Source organism: Sebastes fasciatus, chromosome 13, assembly GCF_043250625.1.
Source record: "Sebastes fasciatus isolate fSebFas1 chromosome 13, fSebFas1.pri, whole genome shotgun sequence".
NCBI classification, from domain to species: domain Eukaryota; kingdom Metazoa; phylum Chordata; class Actinopteri; order Perciformes; family Sebastidae; genus Sebastes; species Sebastes fasciatus.
Window position 1 is genome coordinate 2,636,324 of NC_133807.1, and position 24,081 is coordinate 2,660,404.

Genomic DNA, 24,081 nt, shown 5'->3' on the forward strand with positions numbered 1-24,081 from the left:
TCTTGGAAAGGGGGGGGGGGAGAGAGAGTGGATGCGGAAAGGGCCACAGGCCGGATTCGAACCCGAGCCGCCGCGGTCAGGACCAAGCCTTGTTACATGGGCGCCCGCTCTACCAACTGAGCTAACCAGGCGCCCTCGGCCCGCGAGATTTATGTGAATGCCACTTTGCCGCGTTGTGTGTAAAAGGTCCCTTTGTTGCGCGAGCCCGAGCTGAACGAACCTACCAATCACAGTGGGGTATATGGCTCCCGGGGGCGGGCAATCGGCCGGGCTTGATGCAAGCAGAGAAACATTTCACAACAACTATGGTGGCGCCCGTGTAACATCGCATAAGCTTGATTAAAGCTTGATTTATACTTCTGCGTGTAATCGACGCCGTAGCCTGACGTGCACCTCTCTAGAAATGTAACTACACGTCGCGGCGACGCAGACCGCAACAGCTGTGATTGGTCCAGTCTGTCAGCGATGCTGAGCGGCCAGGACCCCGGACAACCACAGAAAGTTCAACTTCTCTCTGCCTCGATCTTTTCAATGTTTGTTCACACAAATCGACTCAGATATATTTTCTCTTTTCGGTGTTCCAGTAATGTCAGTAAAAGTTCTGTGGTTCAACAGTTATTAGCTCCAACTCCGCTCAGTTTCTGTTTGTAGTACAAGAAGAAGAAGAAGAAGAAGAAGAAGGAAACTCATAGAGACGCCGCCGCCAACTAGCGGTTTGGTGGTGTAATTGCAGAGCAACACAAACACAGCAGGCACAACTTTATTGCGGAGTGACACCAAGTGGAATGAATATATATCTTGTCACACAGTCCCAATCATGTCTTTTTCAAAGCCTGCAGTGAAGAGAAAGGTTGGTGACGAGCACAGACAATTTCAGGAAAAGTGGGAGACGCAATAGAGGCCATGTTCAGAAGAACCGTTCATGTTCTTCAATGTTCCATTCATGTTCAGGACAGTTCATGTTCAGAAGAACCGTTCATGTTCAGAAGAACCCATTCAAGTTAAAGAACTGTTAATAATGACGTTTGAGAAGATTGGTTTTTTTTTAACAAAGCTTTTTTTGTGGAATACCTGATGCGGCCCAGCCTCACCCAGACTCTGCCTCCAGCGGCCCCCAGGTAAATTGAGTTTGAGACCACTGCTCTACATAGACACGAACGCGCATCGCTCAAAACAGTGAGGTGACACACGTCAGCTAAAACCACAATATCACTCTATATTTCAACTGCTTGGCAGTAATGTTAGCTGACCAGATGAAGGTCTCTCCATGAATCAATGCTGATCCTAGTGTTGGCTTTTCCTGCTTCAGCCTCCCGACCGCGACCGGAGGGAACAGGGGAGACGCCGGCACCCGGTCGGAGACGATAACGTTTCTCTGCGGAGCCCCGTCACTTCACAAGACACGGGAAACCTCTGTTGGTCTGGAGGAGCTGCAGCATTTATTTCTGAACAAACGTCCACTGTACATTCACTAGATATTCTCAGAGCTAAACTAACTCTTCTGCAGTGTGGAGTGTGCACACCCGCACGTGAGGTGGAGCGAGCTGAGTGAAGGCAGGCAGAGGAGCAGAGTACAGCAGAGATTCCGGCCCTGGAGACCAAAGCTACGGTCTCCCCTGCGGCACACACTGATTAGCAGACGGGCTTCACTAGATAGAACTTTTCGGTTTTGGTGCTTCCATGTAGTTTGTGTCTGTTACTCTTTCCACTCTTTCTTTTTGGTCGAACTCAACTGTAATTTCACCGAGTTTAATGTGAAAAAACGCCCAATCTACAGGTGCCCCCCTCCCTCCACCCCCCGCTCTCTCTGTCCCTCCTCTCTCTGCTGGCAGAAGGAAAGGGGCTAGGTGACGCGTCATGAACGCGTCATCAGTTACACTGCGCGTGTCATAAAGCCTGTGGTGTTAATGCACAGGCTGAGCGGATTTATTAAAAACAATTCCCGAAGCCGGATCATGATCTGGATCGCCACCAAAAAATGACATTCAAATCCATCACGGACTTTTGGAGTAATCATCCAAACGGACAAACCAACAAACAAACCAATGCCGGTGAAAACGTAACCTCCTTCCTAGGCCTTCGGCCTTGGCGGAGGTAATAAGCCATATTGCTGCGCCATGCACAGAACAGACAAACCAAACACTGGCTCTAGAGAGAGCCTTTCACGTTTTTATATTACTTGAAGGCCACCATAGTTCTCCGACCGGCTTGTGAAACTGCGGTAACGTGAGTTGCAGAGTGCAAATCCTGTGGTACCGCCAGCCGCCGTCTGACTTCCGTTGCTCCTAAAGTCGTGTTATATGGTAAGGTAGGCCTCTGAGCGAGGTGAACGGCGTTACCACGGTTTTGCACTCTACGACTCACGTTACCACAGTCTTGGAAAGGGAGGAGTGAGCGGAGGGGTACTCAGTTGGTTGCAAAATGCTGCCAAATCCTATGACTTCAAGACAAGGGACCTGGAATTGCTAAAATGCTAATTAATTTCTGGGTTTTAGGACTCATTCCTGCAGCACCCTACAGGACATCATATCCAGCAGCAAATATGACTACTTTTCTGATAGATGGAGCAGGAGAAAAAGAGTGAGGGTGGTCTTTATTGCTTCTACACACCGGGGATATTTATGTTGAAAAGCCATGAAAAAGTGCATTTCGCATAATATGTCACCTTTAAGCAAGGTTCAGTCCTCTGCAAGTTGATTATTGCGTGGCAATAATTGGAGAAAAAAGAAAGAAAAATAAAAATAAAATCAAACTGAACATATAAAACACTAAACCATGACTTGGAAAATAGTCGGTGGAAATGTAAAGTAGAGCAACATTTGATTTGTAGTAAACTGGAAAAAACATGCGGAACCATGGTGGTTATGCAGTGTTTGGGAGTAGGTTCATCTGAGGTAGTTAGTAGTTTCTGATGGTTCAACTGTATTCAAATAGACTGCATAGAAATCCAATTAGACAAAGTACTATTTTTTTTAAATCGTTTGATTGTTTTTCCAACACATGGTTGATACTTTATAGGTTGATTCCACAATTTTAGACTTAAAGTTTTACCACTTTTAGGCTAACACAACAATTACGACTTCATTAATAAATATTGTAGTCGTTAATAATAAATCTACACTATGATTTTATTACTGGCTTTGAAACTGCATTCAGAGCATGTAAAGAAATCAAATTTGCACAAGAAAAACTCTTTATTCACTCACTCTTTCACAGTTGGACTCATTTTCTAAAATCCCGACTATGGCATTTGTCTCTGAGTCATTCCTACCTTCATAACTGCTGCTGGCATTCTGCTGGCAGTTCAACCATTTTTTGGCAGCACAGAACTACATATCCCACCATGCAATCCGCGGCAGCGCAAATCAACTTCCGGGTCACGGGGTTAAAAGCTGAAGTGTTTTGGTTTAGAAGTCTTCCTCAATGTTAGCCAGTTAGTTTGGAACAAGTCTTTTTATTGATGTCACTTTACCCTCGCCAGTAGCAGTAGAGATGGATGCTCTGCACAGACACCGCTCACTTTATAAAGGAACGACTCCGCCATGGAAAGAAACCTACCGCCAGGTGAGAGACAGCACGTTAACTTGTCAGGTAGCTAGCTAGCGTTAGCATGTTTGTTGTTTATTTGTTTTGCACAATTTCAGACTATGCAACATAACAAAGAAATAAATGAATAATATAAAGTGCAGGAAGAGGCAAACAACCCACTGGGCTGATCTGAAGTCTCCACCTAGAGACTAGTTTAATATAAAGACATAATATGACTACATCATAGTGCTAACAAAACAATTAGGACAAGATATATATATATAATAACAATACAGTAAATATATCAGAAAAGACGTGTGTGTGTGTGTGTGTGTGTGCGTGTGCGTGCGCACGCGAGAGAGTGTGTTGCGTGGAAGTGTATGGTAAGTGTTTGTGAGGAGGATATTGTTAAATATCTAAGCATGTGGAGGCGCAGCTGCTTCTTGGTTCTCAGTCTTTAACACTTCTGGTCTGTATGTGTTGTCTCTTGCAGCGCTGTGTAGACAGGCTGAAGAACAGCCGGTCCAGGCTGCTGGAGAGATACCGTCAGGTGGGAGAGAGCCAGCAGCAGAGGGGCTCCGGCTCCGGGGCCTCCGTCATCGTCCAGGAGGTGATGGAGGAGGAGTGGACCGCCCTGCAGGCAGAGGACCGGAGACTGGCCTCGCTGTGGGGGTCAGAGGGCATGGCAGAGGTCGGTCTCTCTCTGTCACTATTTCTCTCGCTCTTTTTCTCTAACTAGGTATACTTTCTCTACTCTTGGCTCTCTGTAACGTTAGCTATTTCTAGGCTTGTCTCTTGTCTTTCTGTTTGTCTCTGGGTCTCTCTCTGTGTAACTCTGAGCTCTGTCAGGTGTGTGTGGTCCCAGAGAGAGCTCCCTGTACCGTGTAGATCGCACTGCGCCTTTGATAAAAACACAGTTTCACAATAAGTCTGTCTTCAAAAGAAATCAGCAAGTCAAGAACTGCACTCAATAATGAATGAGTGAATTGGAGAGCAAAGACCTGGGGTGTCATCATGTGGAGTGGACTTGTAGAGTTGAATTATCTGTATGAGTTTTACAGTATAACCAAGTGGAGGTCTGCTGTCTCTTCTTTTATAAGCAGATGTTCAGTGTCATGAAGGAGTACGATGAACTAGCAGTACTGGAAGAAATCCAACAGGAACTAATGTCTCATGGTAATACATTTCTATAAATCATTTCAATTTTTTGTTGGGGGGGGGTTAAAAGTGGCAGTAGGCAGAATATCTTTGGCATCATTGGGCAAAAAATCCATAATAACCTTTCAGCATATTGTAATTCAAGTGTTCTGAAGATAACTAGACTTCTGCTCCTCCTCATGGCTCTGTTTTCAGGCTTTAGAACATCTAGCCCGTGACGGGAGACTTTGACCAATCACAGGTCATTTCAGAGAGAGAGAGAGAGAGCGTTCCTATTGGCTGTTCATTCAACGGAGGCAGCTGTCAATCAATCTCTGATCAAATGGTCAAACTAGGCAGCGCTGATCAAATATGAATAAATATTCTGTTACTGTAATGCCTATTTCTCTCCTCACATGTTCTCAGAATCATCTTGTAGTATACTGTTTAGCTGTAAAATGAGAAAGTTTGCTCCGACTGGTGGGCGGTGCTTGGTATTTCTTCAGCAGATCTCAACATGGCGGCCAGGTAACAAACTTTCTCATGTTACAGCTAAACAGTACACTACAAGATGTTTCTGAAAAAGTAATAAGTAAGAAAAGAAATAGGCATTACAGTAACAGAATATTGATTCATATTTGATCAACGCTTCCTAGTTTGACCGTTTGAACAAAGTTTGCGAGTGATTGACAGCTGCTCAGAGACGGCAAGGCTCCAGTTCAGCTCTGATTGGTTGTTTTCCTCCGGTCTGTGACATCTTGCAGATGCCATTAGGAGCACCGTAGGACACAGAGGAACATAATCATTTTTAGTCATATTTGCTCCAACCTGCCTACTCCAGCTTTAAATCCAAACTCCTGACTGTAGATATTAAGACGAATGTCCAGTAAAATAAATGGATCTGTAAATTATTATATACAGTTTTACTTGTAGCAGGGTTGAGATATATCTGCGGATGCACTGGAAACAAGGAAGATGTTGCTTTTGAGTCCCTACTAATGTTGTGTATCCTCTTCTTTGTGCCCCAGAAATGTCTATTATTGAAGAATACGAGAGGAACCTGCAGTTTGAGCAGCAGTGCATATCATCTGTTGTGGAGGGGATGGAGGAGACTCATATTATTTGCCCCATATGTCACACGTGAGTCCTGCAGATGACTGCTATAACATAACATAGTGACAAAGGATGATAGTTTTGCATATTTATCTACTCATTTTTAATACTAATCTAAAGTCACACTAACACAATTTTCAACCAGTGATAGTTTATGATTCAACTTTAGCATGTTTTTTTTTGTCTGGCAGGAACAACTTGACCATCAACAACTATTTCATCTCCTGCCCCTGTGGACTGTACATTAACACTAAGGTTAGTTCGTTTGATAAACTCTATCCCAGGGGTCGGCAACCTTATTGATATGAAGTGCCATTTTTAAAAAATGTTTTTGTGAATCAGTGTATGGCTCACAACAATACATCAACATTAAGGATAACGTTCAGTTTAAAGGGACTGTTTGTAAGAATCAGAAATGTCTTGTTAACAGCGACACCTGTGGCTGTTAAGTCAACGAAAGTCAGCGTCCTGTTGCTCACACTTGTCCTCGCTGTACATAGACATGAACGAGCATCGCTCAACACAGTGAGGCGACACACGTCAGCTAAAAGCACAACATCACTCTATATTTCAGCTGCTTGGCAGTAATGTTAGCTGACCAGACGAAGGTCTCTCCATGAATCACTGCTGATCCTAGTGTTGGCTTTTCCTGCCTCAGCCTCCCGACCGCGGCCGGAGGGAACAGGGGAGACGCCGGTGTTTTGGTCGGAGACGATAACGTTTCTCTCTGCGGAGCCCCGTCACTTCACAAGACACGGGAAACGTCTGTTGGTCTGGAGGAGCTGCAGCAGTTATTTCTGCACAAACGTCCACTCTACATTCACTAGATATTCTCAGAGCTAAACTAACTCTTCTGCAGTGTGTAGTGTGCGCGCATGCACGTGAGAGTGGAGCGAGAACGAGCGCGGTGTGTGAGTGAAGGCAGTCGGAGGAGCAGAGTACCTCAGAGACTTCGGTCCTGGAGACCAAAGCTACGGTCTCCCCCACATCCTCCGACCGCGGCCAACACTGTTTAACAGACGGGCTTCACTAGATACAACCAAGAGGTTTTGGTGCTTCACTGTAGTTTGTGTTGGAGTCTGAGTCTGAACAGCGTAGCCACACACGAGCGCGCATGGGACACCGACCCGCAATGATTTATACGTGGAAGAAGTTACAAACAGTCCCTTTAATAGTTGGTGCCTTCAAATGGGTTTGTGTTTACGGTGTTCACTAGAAGAGTCCATATGAACGCCCCCCCCACCCCATGTGGTTTCTGAAAGCTTCACGAGTTGTGACGTGTTTACTGACGTTGTCAGAAATGGCGGAGGACATGGAAGTTTATTTTTCGGTACATAATAAGTGAATATTAGTAATTTTAGTCGTATGTTGTAATTCTACGTAATTGTATAATATGTCTGAGGAAAATGTTGATATTCTCACCGGCCTCATCTCTTTCCTCTGTCATTATGCCTTTGCATTTCCTGTATTATGTTACCCGCTTGCTAGCTGGCTAAATTTTTCAAGACGCCGACAGTAACGTTAATATTGCCGTTGGTTAGCAGCGGCGTTATCACGAGTTAACCACCTGAATGCCAAGCATATCTTGTACTAGACTTCCCATGTTGTGAACACGGCTCACGAGTTTCATTTGAAGGCACCATATGACACTACATCAAAATGAAAATCTCCAACCAATCTGTCATTTTATTCCATCTGTATAGGCTACGTGCATAGCAACATTTAAAAGAAATAATTCTGGACATTGCACAGTAATTCTGTATGAGAGCTATACAAGAAGGCTGCCATGCGTATGAAAACATCCATATCTGAGTTAAAATCATCAGCCCTACCAACCTTCAATAAGTCTTGTTCTTCAGCAACAAATTTGATAAATTCTGTGAAGACGAGTACTAGCCAATCAGAGGCAGCGTAGGGCGGGTCTTTGCTGATGAGGGTGGGGACAAAAATCAATCAAACTACGGTAATTAACAGGCCGCACAACTTCCAATGGCTGTGAAAGAGGCCGTTTGGCATGCAGATGAGAGGGCACTACAACATTTCCAAAACTCTCTTGCACACTTATTGCTAGTGTGCCACTGGTGTCCAAGGTTACCTACCCCTGCTCTATCCTATCAAAAATAAGGGACAAATGAGGACACCTGTCACTCATAACTCAGGCAAATCTGAACACACAGACATCAGAATCGTGTTTATTGCCAGGTGTAAGAGGTATACAATAGGAATTTGCTTTGGTTTTGTTGGTGAAAGTCAAACAGTATAAAAACAAAAGAATAGATAAAAACGTTAGAATAAAATAAGAATAAAAAATTGAATTTCTACCAATATACAAAATAAGCTATAAACGTGATATAAACAGATAGGGCAAATATTGCCGGTGTGATCTATATATATATATATATATATATATATATATAGGAACTGCTAATAGCTAATTCGGCACACTTTTAATAATGAAAAATTGCCTAAATATAATATATAATACATAATATACAGGCCAAAATAACATTATACAGTATTTTCCATTTTAGAGTTTTAAAACTTGAATCATGATTATCCCCCAAACAGGAGTCATGGTTATAATAGTTTTGAATTTTCAATTAGTTTTTATTTTTATTTTAGTTTTGACTTTTCAACTTCATTTGACTGTAGATTTCAGAGTGCTTTTGCTCCTTTTAGATTAGTTTTTATATCTTTAGTTTTAGTTTGTTTTTGTTAGGGACAGGTATAATGTCTCAGAAGTATGTAGCAATACATACAAAATACATGGTTGGAGAACTGTGTAGGAATGGCCATAATGTTTAATGTTCGTGCTGTTTTAGTGTCCGATGTGATGCAGTGGTGGCATAGCGCCATCTCCTGGAATGTCGAGTCCATTCGGTTTCTGTGGTTCAATGTCACAAGAGTTGACGGAGATTCGTGCTGTCTCCTTTTTTCGGTACTGATATATTATAGCTAAAAAATTAAGTTGCTTTCATTTTTATTAGGGTTATAGCCCCGAAGGGGCATAACCCTATTGAGTTTGCGTGAATTTATTATTATTATTATTAGTTGTCTGCCGAAGAAGCGCAATTTGCCGTGAGCTGGAATGAGCGAGAAACATGAAACTTGGCACACTAACTGGAAATGATGTGCAGCTGCTTCTCAAGAACTATGACCCCAATCGACCACATGGTGGCGCTGTAATTAACGCCCAAACATGCGATTTTGGCAAGGCCACGCCCCGCACACCGTAAGTCCGATTGACTTGAAACTTGACACACATGTGCAGCTCCGTGTGATCTACAATAAAGCCTCTGGGACCACTAAAGTCCGCCTGGCATTATTTTCCGCCATATTGGATTTTTTTGAAAAACGCATTTTTGACATCTCCTCCTAAACCGTTGGTCCGATTGCTACCAAATTTTCTGTGGATCATTATTGGACTAATGTCATCTAAAGTTGCATAAAGCGTGTTGATACCTCATTGCGTTATGAATCTGTTGACCAACAAACTTTTCAATGGTCGGAGCTTAGCAGGAAATTGGCCATAATTCATTGACCATTAGTCAAATCATCACAAATCTTGGTAGATATCTTCAGTACGTGTTTGGGAATAGGCGTACCAAAGCATTTTCCGCTTGACCCATAGGGGGCCCCAAAACTGTCAAACACTTATATCGCAAGATCCGGTGGACAGATTTTTATCAAATTTGATGCACATACTCTGGGGGCAAGTATTAACCAAGATCTGAAGTGTGATATTGATCGGTGCATATGGGCGTGGCCTATTCAGCATTTTATGCTAAATTATGCCTTTGCTCAATTTGCTGTGAGCTGGAACGAGCTAGAGACATGAAACTTGGTACCATAACTGTACATGATGTCATAATGCTTCACATAAAATATGAAAACAATTGGCCACATGGTGGCGCTATAAAATTTTTCACGGCCAGCCCCCTCACACCATAAGTCCCATCGATTAGAAATTTGACAGACATGTGCTGCTGAATGTGAGCTACAAAAAAGTCTCTTGGACCATGACAGTCCACTGACTAGATTTTCTGCCATGTTGAATTCTTTGAAAAACACATTTTTGACATCTCCTCCTAAACCGTAGGTCTGATTGCTGGCATATTTTCTGCGAATCATTATTGGATCAGGCTCATCAAAAGTTGCATAAAGCTTGTTGATATGTCATTGCGTTGTGAAGTTATTGACCAATTCATTTTTAAGGGGTGGGCTCAGCACATCAATAGACCTAACTTCACAAGCCTTTGGCCCATCGTCTCCAAACTTGCAGCATACGTTCACAAGAGTAGCTGAAACATCCGCTGAAAGTTTCATTGAAATCGGCGACTAGGGGGGCGCTTTGAGCGCGAAAGGCTATAACCCGCGAAATGCCGCTTGCGGCTTTAATTTTATTTGTATTTGTTTTTTGACCAGGAAATATCATTTTAATTTAGTTTTAGTTTTTCTTAAAGGGTATAGTTGGATATATGTCATGCCTGGTTACACATGTGGTGACTATTAAAAGCCAGTATGTAAAGGAAGAGAGCAAAAAGCCCAGGGTTCAATTGAGTAATTAAGTAATGGCTTTGCTTAAGATGCTGCATGTTGTACACCTCGTCTTTAGAATCAGAACATCACCCCCGATGTCCTGCGGCTTCTTCTGGAGTCCAGGGTGTCGGAGCACATGGAGGACTGTCTCCACAACCCTGTTTTCTCTGTAGCTCCCAACACAGACAGCTCCCCCAACCTGATGATAAGCTGCAAGGTACGGTCACTGCCAAGTCTTTTGTACAGACGTTTCAACTGTGCTTCAGAGGATTTTTTCCATTGGCCTTTAGGCCCTTTTGTTGTAATGACGTGCTGTATTTTCCCTGTTGTTATGTATGTACTGGCCTGTTGCCCACATATGTTCTCTGCTACTAGACTGACCCAGTTTCTCCAATAGAATAATAATCGGTATGACACACAATAACAGTAGTATCACTGGTGACGGATGGATTCTTTGCCATCACAACTTTACTGTTGTTTTCTCTGCTTCCAGGTGTGTGACTACCTGTCCATTGTCCTGTGAAAGCAGCTATGAGTGACCTTAACTCGTCTGATTTTGAGTTTTACTGTTTTATGCTCTCTGTTGTTTTGTGAAATAAAGACTATTTTTTATATTTAATGTGTTGATGCTCTTTAATGTACGGTCTGCTACCCCCTCTCTGACTACCATTTCATAACCAATGGTCATGATGAATGTAGTGTATGCATCATTTTACTAGTGCCAAGTATTTTCATGGAAACAATTAGGAAATTCAAGTTACTTAAGACTGCTGAACTTCCATTCTAGAAGTTGCTGAAACTTCACTCTATTTGCCTCCTGTCTGAGGTATAATACTGTGTGTGATTCTATGGTTTGAGGATGGTAATGGACCTGAAGTTGCTGACTGGAGTCTGGCCGACAAGTCAACCTTTTCAATTTGTCCCTAACCACCTATGTAACTGTAAGCTCCAAAATGCAACGCTTCTATTACAGTGCACACTACAGATGGACAAATGATTTCAAGAAAACATATTTATATTTTGAAATGTCTTTTTTTGGCTGATGCAACATTTCCCTGTATTTGTTGGGCTTCTCTGGCTTGACAGAGTGAATTTCACTCTGAATACTAGGGGATACATATTTCCGCAGCTACAAAATCAGCTCCGGCGATAATGCATCCACGCTTTTGTCTGTCAGATCAAGTGGAGTTACCAGCACATATTTATGGCAACTTCATCTTAATTTCATATTCAATGTTAATTTCTTGGCATGTGGCTAAAGATCTAATTATAACATAAGGACAAGGAAACTTCGCCTGTGGAAATACTGCCGGATTAATTAAGAAAACCCTACAAATTTCAGACTTATCCAATCAATGAAACTCTGTTCCTAGCGTGCAAAGAAACCTTGATCACTCCACATAATCATAAGCTATAAACGTCTATCAAATCTATCAGAATTAATGCAAAATAATTGGGGCGGCAGTAGCTCAGTCTTCGGGGACTCAGCTTGGGAACCGGAGGGTTTACGGTTCAAGTCCCTGCACGGACCGAGTGTTGAGTGTGGACTGGTAGCCGGAGAGGTGCCAGTGGCACTCCTGGGCACTGCCGCGGTGCCCTTGAGCAAGGCACTGATCACCTAAACCTGCTCCCTGGGTGCTGTATAGTTGCTGCCCACTGCTCCCAATATATATATATCAGGATGGGTTAAATGCGGTAGCTGAATTTCACTATGTGCTGCGTTATGTACAATGTGTGACAATAAAATAGAATATACATTTACGTTTATGAACCCGACAGTCCAGTAGTCCACTAGTGTTTTGCAAGTGCATGCACATCTGGGCGTGCAGAACTCTCCATCACCGGTAGAGGGCAGCATTGCTCCGACCATGTGAACCATGATTTGAACGACCTGACCGCAAAACAACGAGGCAGAGCCGAGTCAGAGAACGACCTGACCGGAAAACAACGAGGCAGAACCGAGTCAGAGCCGAGTAGAGCCGAGTCAGAGCGGAGGCAGAGAGAGAGGAAAGATGGCAGCCGCGGCAGTGGCTGAGTTTCAGAGAGCACAGTCTCTTCTGGGAACAGACCGGAATGCCTCTATCGATATCTTACATTCTATAGGTAAATATAACCGACACAATACGGCACTAGAGAGACAATAAGCATCCGCTCAGACACCGGAGCTGTACAGCCCTCCATCAGACGGGGAGCAGTTACAGTTAGCATGCTAAGCTAAGTTAGCATGCTAAGCTAAGTTAGCACGCCCAGTGCTGGCCGGCTCTCTCTTCTCGTTGCTTGCACAGTGAGTCAGCAGCAGCGGGCTAGCCGGCTAGCAGCATACCGGCTAGCTTAGCAGACAAGCTAACGGTAGCTAGCCCGACTCATTCATTTGACAGCAGCTAGTGTGACAGCTGGCTAGTTAGCGTTAGCATTAGCATGCAGCCACCGCTGTTAGCAGCTAACAGCTCGTCTGGTCAGATGTCAGTCAGGCCGACCTGGACATCAACGTGAAACTGAGTTGACTCTGTTAACACCAGCTACTGTGTCACAACCTACAGTTGATGTTCAAGTACCATCTGATGTCTGATGTGGATTATTACATCGGAGTTATGTTCTGATCGTTTATTGTTTAATGTGACAGCTTCGTCACCTGGCTGCCTGCCTTTCAACCATTCATATATATATAAGTATATATATATAGGTATATATATATATATATACCTATATATATATACTTATATATATAAATACTTATATATATATATACTGACTTAATACTAGTCTCTAGAGACAGATCCAACCTCTCCGTGATATATGCATATATAGTGACTTAATACTAGTCTCTAGAGACAGATGGATAGAGTGTAACATCAGCATTGTCACTGTTGGTATATCACGGTGATTTGTGTCAATACGGATCAGATTACATCATCATTATATGTGTGTGTGTTGTAGTGAAGCGGGACATCCAGGAGAGTGATGAGGAGGCGGTGCGTGTTAAAGAGCAGAGCATCCTGGAGCTCGGTGGGCTGCTGGCCAAGACAGGACAGGCTGCAGGTAACAACATCATGTCCAGACACACACAAAAGCTTTATATCATACTGTATCACTACAAGCTCAGTCAAACCACATGAGGAAGTTTGGACATTGGTCTGATTGGATCGTTCTTTTTTTTATAAGGGAGCAACACTTGAAATTTGAGAAATTGTGACTTATGCTTTTTGTCACTTGATCTGATAATGTTGTCAAATTGTGAATGCTGAGCAGCAAGGCTTTTAAAGGAGCAATTCTAATCCAATCCACTTTTTGTTAAATTCTGAGAATATCTCCTCACTGTCCGCTAGCTGTCTGTTCTGTGTGGGCGCTGGAAAAAAACTCTGGTGTTCATACACAGCCCTGACTCTGTTTGGTCTTAGTTAATCGTGATTTATCGCAAGTTGATCACACAGTTTTTATCTGTTCAAAATGTACCTTAAAGGGAGATTTGTCAAGTATTTAATACTCTTGTCAACATGGGAGGGGGCAGATATGCTGCTTTATGCTAATGTATGTATATATTTGTTATTGGAAATCAATTAACAACACAAAACAATGACAGATATTGTCCAGAAACCCTCACAGGTACTGCATTTAGCATAAAAAAGATATGCTCAAATCATAACATGGCAAACTCAACAGCTGTCAGTGTGTCAGTGTGCTGACTTGACTATGACTTGCCCCAAACTGCATGTGATTATCATAAAGTGGGCATGTCTGTAAAGGGAAGACTCGTTGGTACCCATAGAACCCATTGACATTCACACATCTGGAGGTCAGAGGTCAAGGGACCCCTTTGAAAATGGACATGCAAATTTTTCCTCGCCAAGATTTAGCATAAGTTTGGAGTGTTGTTTAGCTTCCTTTGCAACAAGCTAGCATGATATGGTTGGTGCTAATGGATTCCTTAAATTTTCTAGTTGAATAATTAATTTGTCGCTTTTTAGAAATAACGTCGCCAAGAGGGTCTGAAAAGACGATAAATATAGCAAAAAAGTTGCCAAGTTGGTAACAAACTAAAAAACTAGTTTTTAGTTTCACATGATACCAGTATCTTCATTCTAGTATTAAATCTGAGCCCGCTGCAACCTCCGAAAGATCGAAGTGCGTTAAAGCATTAAAGAAATTAATGGTGTTAACGCGTTATTATTGTGTTAACTTTGACAGCCCTAATTAAAAGAGAAAGGTAGTGGGAGTGAGAGGGACCGTAAATTTATTATTAGTATCTGTTTGGGTGTTGAGTTCAAATATCAACAATGTTTCTCCAGAATCGCTGACTCCACCTTTTAAGAGGAGAGAGTCTGTCAAATGTAAATGTTAACTGATCACCTCATCTGCTGAATGCACTAGCTGCCTTGTTTGCATGCAGCAGATTTTTATGAAGCTCAAAGTTTCAAAGAAATATGAGTGGACAATCAGACAAATCTGACAAATCATGTCCTGCCTTACCAGGCTTTATTATGAGGGAGTTTTGATGTCACTGACCATTTTTGTGCAGACTGCAACTGTGACCATTGACCTAATATCTTATTACAACATTAAACCTTTCATTAACCAACCAATATGTAGCATATTTACTGTAATAAATCATCAAATGTCCATGATATGTCATCAGCGATTAAGGGAACATGCTAAGTGTAAGTCTAAAGCCAGTAAGTTCCTTTGAAATTTACATTCTGGTCCGAAACGTCTGTTTTTGTTTTGGCTGGTGTGATCCCGTCCACTGCCCATTTCAACACCCCGTTGCCACATATGAAACAAATTGGCATACAAACACAGCCTTCTGCAACCATGGAAGCAAGCTAACCAACTGGATCAACAGAGATAACGTTAGTGTTAGATTCTGCCCGACCTGAAAAGCCTCGGCACATCTCTCCGGGGTCCGTGTGCAGCTGGGTTATCAAGGTAGCGAGTATTTGAGACATACAGACGGAGAAGTGATTCCAACTACTGCTGGTGGCCAGAGGCTAACGCAGTCGTGACTAGAAGGTAACCCTCAAATTGCGAAGACGTGTGCTAACTGCTATCAGTCACACCGGAGGAGCTGATGGGCCACGGCTCCATTGTTTTGAATTTGGACTGCTGATACTCATTTTAAATGCTAGCTGTCAGTGCTACATACTGCTCCTTTAAGTGTCAGGCTTTTTATTTATTATTTCATTATTTGGCTGTCAGATGAAAATTCAGCAAAAATATATATTTTTTTAATACATGCACATGAGCACAGGTTCAAGCAATGAATCAAACTGTAGCAAGTGTTTGTGTTTAAATATTTGTATCAAAATGCTGTAAAGCTTTTGATAGTTATAGTTGTTTGAAAGTACCTTTTAGTGATGTTACTAAAACTGAAATGCAAGGATTAAGACATGGAGTTAACGTAGTACTAGACCAGGACATCTTTAAGGAATTTGTTCTTTATTCTAGGTTTAGATTTAATCCCTGTCAGCAAATCTGCTATAAAATGTCCAAGGATCCGTCTGCCTTTTAAAAACAAAACCAAAACACTATGCAAGGAAGATATTAGCTGGCGAAGGTTTAAACATCATGTGTCATTGCATCAGTTGGGAAACAATTTGGAATTAGTGTGTTCTTGTAAAATGTTTATGTTTATTTATTTGCACATACATAAAACTTCATAAAATCTAGATAAAAATAAGAAATGTGACCGGAGAAGTCAAGAAGCCACAGGCTTATACAACGGACCTCCCCTCAACGTGAGGAGTAAAACAAAAGAAAATTAAGCTAACATAATTTAAAAATAATACAAAAAAAGACAACTAAAGCACACAAATTAAGCAGAAAAACAAATAACTATATGAAAAAAACAAACAGAACAAAAATCAAAGAAGAGAATATATATATATATATATACATACATACTTACATACATATACACATGTACATACATATACATAAAAATAAACCCGTCAAGAATTAATTAGACATCATGGATTGAATGCGATGACAATTTCATTTAAACATTTTCCAAGGATACAGCGCTTTTGATTATGTGTATTTTGGCGTTCCATATCTGTACCCCGCACTATCAAATATTGTGTTATTTAGTGTTTTGCAACTCTGTTTACCTGCATCACATTTTTGCATTTACCAGCCATTGTGGCAGATTGACTTATACATACTTGTGTACTATACGTCTTTCTTTTCCTCCCACTCTCCTCTCAGAACTGGGGGGTCTGCTGAAATATGTACGCCCCTTCCTCAACTCCATCTCCAAGGCCAAGGCAGCCCGGCTGGTCCGCTCCCTGCTGGACCTGTTCCTGGACATGGAGGCTGCCACGGGTCAGGAGGTGGAGCTCTGCCTGGAGTGCATAGAGTGGGCCAAGGTCGAGAAGAGGACCTTCCTCAGACAGGCTCTAGAGGTGAGAATCAGTGGTGTCGCAGGGTTTGTTCACACCCAGCGGTTTGTCTGTCGTCTTTTCTGGTTTTCAAACAAGTTGTAGACCCGGGCCCTAAAATGGTGTTTTTTCTCCTTTCTCCTCAGGCTCGTCTCATCTCACTGTATTTCGACACAAAGTGCTACCAGGAGGCACTACAACTCGGTAAGTGTTGAATCTCCTGGAGTTTTTAATTTCCTTGAATATTACAGAAAGTGTAGATGTCAAAAGATGTCAAAACGTACTGAATTATTGCGTTGACTCTAAACTTGCCTCCTTTTTCAGGCACCCAGTTGCTGCAGGAGCTGAAGAAGATGGACGACAAGGCCCTGCTGGTGGAGGTCCAGCTGCTGGAGAGTAAGACATACCACGGGCTTAGCAACCTGCCCAAGGCCCGCGCCGCCCTCACCTCCGCCAGGACGACCGCCAACGCCATCTACTGCCCACCCAAACTACAAGCTGCTTTAGACATGCAGTCAGGTACAATCGCTGTTGTGGGGTATCTGTTGCTCAGCTGCAGGTAGCTATATATATATATATATATATATATATGTATAGTATATACATTTATGTGTGTTTGGTTGTTTCCAGGGATCATTCACGCGGCGGAGGAGAAAGACTGGAAGACGGCTTACTCCTACTTTTACGAGGCCTTTGAGGGCTATGACTCCATTGACAGCCCCAGAGCCATCACAGCCCTCAAATACATGCTGCTCTGCAAAATCATGCTCAATTTGTAAGTGGTATACTACACAGATACATGCAAACGCATGCTCAGCACCATATCCAGCCAGTATGCATGGAATATTGGGTTTTAATACATTTAATGTAAGACGTGCGACTCCGTTGTCAGTTTGTTGACAAGAGAAGCCAGACTGGGTGTAAGCTTTTTGTCCTGCTGTGTCTTGATGCCTGTTGTTTGTGTTTCAGGCCAGAGGATGTCCAGTCCCTCATCAGTGGCAAGCTAGCTCTGCGGCACGCTGGCAGACAGGTATCTCTCTTTATTCCTAAGCATTTGAATTCTAATGTAAACTTAGCTGACCATTTGTTAAACCCCTCCCCTGAACAACAGTTGTTGAATCATAGCTTAGCCACCATAAGTAGGCATGACAGGTCTGTCTAGCTCTGCAGTTCTCTACATGGTGAAGATGAGCTTCTCTGCAATTATAGAGTGTGAAGGGTGGTGTTTATATTGCCTTTCCAAAACTGACAACACAGGAGCCAATGTGTAAGGAATGGATTAAACGGTATCGTTGTCTGCTCTAAAGGAAGCTGCAAATGTTAGCATGTCTGGCTAACTAGCATACTACCTACCTAACCAGACATCTCCCCGGCCAGGAACACATCATCAACAAACTACATTCATTTGTGGGGTTACAGATTAAGTTCAAATAAAGCCCTGCTCCTGATGAGCACACCCACTGTGAGATATTCACCTCTGTGGAATGGAGAGTTTAAGCTAACGGTAGCAGCTCTGCCCTGCTCTTTATTGACTTTGGGGTAGAGACGCACCGTTCGATCGGCCGGTGACCGGAATCGGCTGATTATCAGCTTGATCAGCCGTGACCGGTGACCGGCCGATCAGTATCGGATACGGCCGATTCTGTGCCGGCCAAATTTACACGCATGTGGCGCACAATGGTTCACGTCGCGCACACTGCGGCACAGACAGTAGCTGACTGTTGTCACAGCCACACACACACTCCAGTGTTCTCGCTAGACGTGATTTCTAAAAAAGGCGACTAGCAACAAATTTAGCAACTTATTCAGACAATCAGGGAAAGAGCGAGAACTTTATTTAAATATATTATATTGTAATTTATTCCCAATGCTGCTCAGAGTAATCCCAGTGAGCGCCTCCTCTGTCAACAGCGTGGTGTTTCTCCCTCTCCTCTTGCTTGGTGTGCAGTCAGTAGGTCTGGGGCAGGCAGGAGGAAGCCTCAGTTCTTTTAGCATAATGTCATGTACGTAGCCATTAAGTACATATTAAGGCCCTTTCACAGGGTTCTGGTTTTAAAACAAGTCAGCTGGAAGACAGAGATGGTGTTTTGAACCAACTACCTAACAGCTTAATTAGCTAGCTGGCTACAGCTGATAAAACCTGCCAGCCACAGTTGTCATTTCAGCCGGCAAACTCAATGGTTGTTGTCATTGTAAACTGCAAAATGTGCCATTAGAGAGCAGAAAGCTTGACAGGTGTATCAACAGTAACTAAGAGGGAAGGGCTTAGTGAACAGTCATTGAAAGTTAGATTTAGTTTTATTAGCTGGATTTTTTGTATTTATTTATTGACATATTTATGTTGTATGTGCCCATAACCTTTCCTTTATATTCTTGTTCTACAGACAGACTCACTGAAATGTGTGGCACAAGCCAGCAAGAACCGGTCGCTGGCAGACTTTGAAAAGGTTTGTGTCCAGAGTTTGATGCTGTGTGTGGACTTGTGTTGAACCTGTTACATTATGAATGAAACTGCTGAGTACACTGTCTGCCTCTCTGCATGTTTACATTTTTTGGATCATTTTCATTTGTGATTAAACTGTCCTGTCCTCCCCCGTCCTCCCCTCTCAAGGCACTAACAGAGTACAAAGCCGAGCTGAGGGATGACCCCATCATCAGCACTCATCTGACCAAGCTGTATGACAATCTGCTGGAGCAGAACCTCATCAGGGTCATCGAACCTTTCTCCAGGGTCCAGGTAGATCATCTTTTCAACGTCGGTCTGTATTCAGACGGAGAGCTAGTTGACGTGAGCTGTTTGCAGCCGGTAAGCAGCACAGTCCTGCATGGAACCAACAGCTCACGTTAACTAGCTGTCGTCCTGCCGACTTCAACACAGATTTGTTGTTTGGAATGAAGCATTATCGGGGGAAAATGAGGGTGCGTCAATAGTGAGTTTACTGCTTCCCAAACACATTTTCTATCATCAGGACGACGGGACGCCGTTAATGTCGAGCCCTGACGGTACTTATGGGTTAGGGGTTACAGTCACATTTTCAGAATTTTGGCATCGACTTGGTACCGAAGTATTGTGGCGGCTGTGGCTCAGATGATAGAGCAGGTCGTCCACCAATCGGAAGGTCGGTGGTTCGATACCAGGCTGCTCCGGTCACATTTCGATGTGTCCTTGAGCAAGACACTTAACCCCAAATCGCTCCCGAAAGCATAGCCATCGGTGGGTGAATGAGTATTTAGATGAAATCCTGTTGGGCAAAGTTGGCACCTTAGCAGCCTCTGCCATCAATGGGTGAATACTGACATGTAGTGTAGAGCGCTTTGAGTGGTCGGAAGACTAGAAAAGCGCTATATAAATGCAAGTCCATTTACCATATTGGTTCTTGTGACATCCCTAAGTATTAGTAAGCACACTAAGAACACTTAGTATACTTTGTAAGTAATGTCTTTAATCATTATGCTTGTCCTTCTTTTCTCTAACAGATGGCACACATTTCCTCCCTCATCAAACTATCTGAGGTACGATTTAGCTAATCTTCATCAACGTTTCCGTGTAGACTTTCACTTTCATTATACATGAGTTGCCTGTTTGATGTAATCCTTTAGATTTTGACAGTGAAATAGCAACAATCAGACTGTGTGTGCTTTGCAGGGAGACGTGGAGAGGAAATTATCACAGATGATCCTGGACGAGAAGTTTCACGGTGAGTGTGTCTGCAGCTCTTCTAGTATACACGTCATGCTAGATAGCTAAATATGATTATTATTACTGTTATTATTTACTTGTTGTCAATATTAGTGTGTTTGGTTGTTTCCTTCACATGAGTCAGATTTACACTCACGGTGACGTTTTTGTGCCATCATAGTTCATAATGGTTTGTTTTTTTACCCCGGTCTGTAATCGACAGCCTTTTAACGTTTTTTCTCTCTCTGTTTTCCTCCTCTTATCACTCCCCCCTCCCCCTCTCTACCTGACAGGTATTTTGGACCAAGGTGAAGGAGTGCTGATTGTCTTCGACGAGCCGGTGGTGGACAAGACATACGAGGCGGCCCTGGAGACCATTCAGAACATGAGCAAAGTGGTGGACTCGCTCTACAACAAAGCCAAGAAGCTAACATAAGGTAAGCCCCGATGCAACTGATCACGTTGGTGTCTGTCTATGTGTGATAATTCAATAAATGACAAGGTGTAGCAACCCATGAGGCTGAGATACCTTTTGGTGTATTATTACTGTACAGAGATAAAAACAATAATATGCCTAGCGTCCTCACTACTCTGGCATTTTCAAACCCCTAAAGCAGAGACGTGAAAACGCTGCTGATCCAGTGTTAGTTTGAAGACTCCAGGATTATGTTTTAGTCTGGACGGGCAGAAATGGAGACCTTTGAAAACACCAACGCTTCCTGATTTCCCTGATTTGACACGCCCCTATCACGTGACCCTTTTCCAGAAGAAAACAAACATCAGCCTCGACCACCAGTGGTTCATTTCCACATGGATGGAACAAGTTACAAGCGTTGCTGACCTTGTTGTCTCTGCTTAACAGCTGTTGTGCAGTTAAATTCTGCATTCTGTAATTCTACCACTGCCTACATGCGCAGGAGGCAAGCGTTTATTCGCACGATTTGCGACGATTAAAATTTTGCGTGAATGCTGATGTGATGTGAGTTTTCAGGCGTATTAGTATGGACAGAGGTTATTTCTGAAACGGTGCTAAAACGCTCGTGTGCACGGAGATATTAGTTTGGATGTAGCCTGAGATGAGACTTAATTGCTTTTTCCAGCGGTGCATGCCTATCCACAGTCCCTACAATGTATACTAATTAGGGTTGTCAATTGATTAAAGTAGTTAATCGCGATTCATCACACATTTTTTTATCTGTTCAAAATGTACCTTAAAGGGAGATTTGTCAAGTATTTAATACTTTTATCAACATGGGAGTGGACAAATATGCTGCTTTATGCAAATGTATGTATATATTTATTATTGTGAATCAATTAACAACACAAAACAATGACAGATATTGTCCAGAAACCCTCACAGGTACTGCATTTAGCATAAAACAATATGCTCAAATCATAACATGGTAAACTGCAGCCCAACAGGCAACAACAGCTGTCAGTGTGTCAGTGTGCTGACTTGACTATGACTTGCCCCAAACTGCATGTGATTATCATAAAGTGGGCATGTCTGTAAAGGGGAGACTCGTGGGTACCCATAGAACCCATTTACATTCACTGATCTGGAGGTCAGAGGTCAAGGGACCCCTTTGAAAATAGCCATGCCAGTTTTTCCTTTGCCAAAATGTAGTGCAAGTTTGGAGCGTTGACATGGTTGGTACCAATGGAGTCCTTAAGTTTTCAATTTTCATATGGTGCCAGCATCCAACCTAAAAATCGCAAGTTGCAATAATACGTTAAAGAAATTAGTGGCGTTAAACGAATATGCGTTATTATTGCGTTAACTCCGACAGCCCTACCAAAAACACACGTCTTCTTCAACCCTGTCTTTGTCTTCCCCCTCAGAGAGAGCGAAACCATCGGTCCTCCTGTCAGGAGCGCCGCGGGCCAGTCACACCTCCGCCGTTCGCTCACTTCAACCCGGGGAGGGACGAGGGGAGGAGGAGAGTACAAACACTTTAACACCCCAGCAAGCAAACAAACCAGCTGACCAACCGGAGACAACCCGACGGAACAACACAGCGACGGGAGTGGACGCGCCGCTCCTCCTAGTCCTCCCTCCCTCCTCTGCTGTCCCTCATCTCTCGTCTCTTCCTCCCAATCTGACTGGGGTTGATCTGACTCAATGTGCTCCTCCCTGTGAACTAATTCAGGCACTGTGCCCCTCTTCTCTTCTCCTCCCACCACTGGTTTCTACTGTATGTCAAATTGGACGAGCCTCCCTTTCCCACCTTTTTTTTCCCTGTTTCTCTCTGCGCTGGCCATCAGGGAATCTTGTAAAATAACAATAAAGAATACGTATACAGTACTTATACATACATGTATTATATATTAAAAACAAGGAGTGTAATTGGGGGTAAATGTAGGTTGGTTGGTTGGTCTCTGTCTCTCACCGGATTCTACCCTTTCTGTTCAGTTTGCCAACCAGCCATGAAACTTGAATGTTTGAATTTCTCTGATGGTTTTGAAGAAATCGGCCCACAGTCAACGGCGGTCATCAGAACAACCCCTCCCTTCTCTTCACATCCTTACTACGACCCTTGCCCCCTCACCCCGTTTCACCCTCACTCACTCACAAGGCATTCTGGGATTCGTGGACCATACAGGGAATTTGCTCTTCTGTCCACTCGGGACCATGCCACAAGGAGAGGAGGACATTCATCAACACACGGGGGAGGGGCTCCTATACCCCTCCTGCACTCCCACTTCCTGTTTGTATATAACATTGCCAAGCACCTCTGTTCATCCAAGGCCCGATGTATCACACTGTCCCCCTTTTTTTATAATGCGTAAGAACTGTATAAACGTCGCCCCACCGAAAGCTCGGTCAGTCAAACCAAGTGCTTTTGACGCTTGAGACTTGACCGGAGAGGAAACTCTGAGTTGTTTGGGCGGAAAAGAGAGCGGGTTTCGCCGAAGAAAATCATGCTGTACATTTTTGGGAACTTAAATTTTTGCAAGGATTCGATGGTTTACCATATATGACATAGAGAAAGACAAACGCTAATAAAAAAAAAATGAAACCTGCAAGTTGTTTGATTTTAGGATCCTGGTAATTAAAAGGTGTTGCGCAATTAATTTAAAAAAGATTTAATTGAAAAAAAAAAAACACCTTAACAGTACAGTATGATTGAGAGAGCATGAAAGCTAGTTAGCAAGCAAACAAGTCCCAACAGTTTGCTAAAAGTAATGGATAAATGGTGACTTAAAGGTGCAATGTGTAAGATCTGGTCAGAATTTTAGTTCAAAAACATTCATAAAATGAACTAACATTATCAGCAGGATTTAAAGAGGTTACGGCGTAAACACTTGTACCTTGAGAGGCGATAGTGAGTCACTGTAGCTTCCAGTCTCTCAGTCCAACATGAGAAGACCCGAGGGCTTAAAGGTCCCATATCATGCTCATTTTCAGGTTCATACTTGTATTTTGTGTTTCTACTAGAACATGTTTACATGCTGTAATGTTAAAAAAAAAACTTTATTGTCCTCCTACTGTCTGCCTGAATATACCTGCATTTACCCTCTGTCTGAAACGCTCCGTTTTAGCGCATTGCAACAGAATTGCGTTGCTAGGCAACAGTTTCGGTCCATGTTTACTTCCTGTCAGCTGATGTTATTTACATCCACTGCAACAGGAAATAGACAAATTGAGAATGTTTACGTTTAAAACCGTGTAATGGTCTAAATATTGTAGATTTGTGACATCACAAATGG

At 42.9% G+C, this 24,081-nt stretch overlaps 2 protein-coding genes across 3 annotated transcripts; both read left to right on the forward strand.

Moving 5' to 3' along the window:
- Positions 1–3,359: 3,359 nt before the first annotated feature.
- On the forward strand, positions 3,360–10,936 carry rpain (RPA interacting protein). 2 transcript variants are annotated; one of them, XM_074655018.1, is made up of 7 exons: positions 3,360–3,564; positions 4,022–4,219; positions 4,632–4,704; positions 5,694–5,805; positions 5,970–6,033; positions 10,394–10,534; positions 10,811–10,936. In XM_074655018.1, exons 1-7 carry the CDS (start codon positions 3,493–3,495, stop codon positions 10,838–10,840), a joined length of 690 nt encoding a protein of 229 aa, XP_074511119.1. In that variant the 5' UTR covers positions 3,360–3,492; the 3' UTR covers positions 10,841–10,936. The 2 variants fall into 2 exon arrangements, with proteins under 2 accessions (XP_074511119.1, XP_074511120.1); XM_074655019.1 differs by lacking the exon at positions 4,632–4,704 and having other exon boundaries at positions 3,372–3,564.
- A 1,245-nt stretch (positions 10,937–12,181) lies between these two features.
- LOC141779980 (26S proteasome non-ATPase regulatory subunit 11A) lies at positions 12,182–23,854 on the forward strand. Its single transcript, XM_074655020.1, has 13 exons — positions 12,182–12,420; positions 13,255–13,356; positions 16,519–16,715; positions 16,838–16,895; positions 17,016–17,210; positions 17,322–17,466; positions 17,661–17,721; positions 19,076–19,138; positions 19,303–19,428; positions 20,169–20,204; positions 20,338–20,389; positions 20,664–20,807; positions 22,213–23,854. The coding sequence occupies exons 1-12, from the start codon at positions 12,330–12,332 to the stop codon at positions 20,804–20,806; spliced, it is 1,269 nt and encodes a 422-aa protein (XP_074511121.1). The 5' UTR covers positions 12,182–12,329; the 3' UTR covers position 20,807; positions 22,213–23,854.
- The last annotated feature ends 227 nt before the right edge of the window (positions 23,855–24,081 follow it).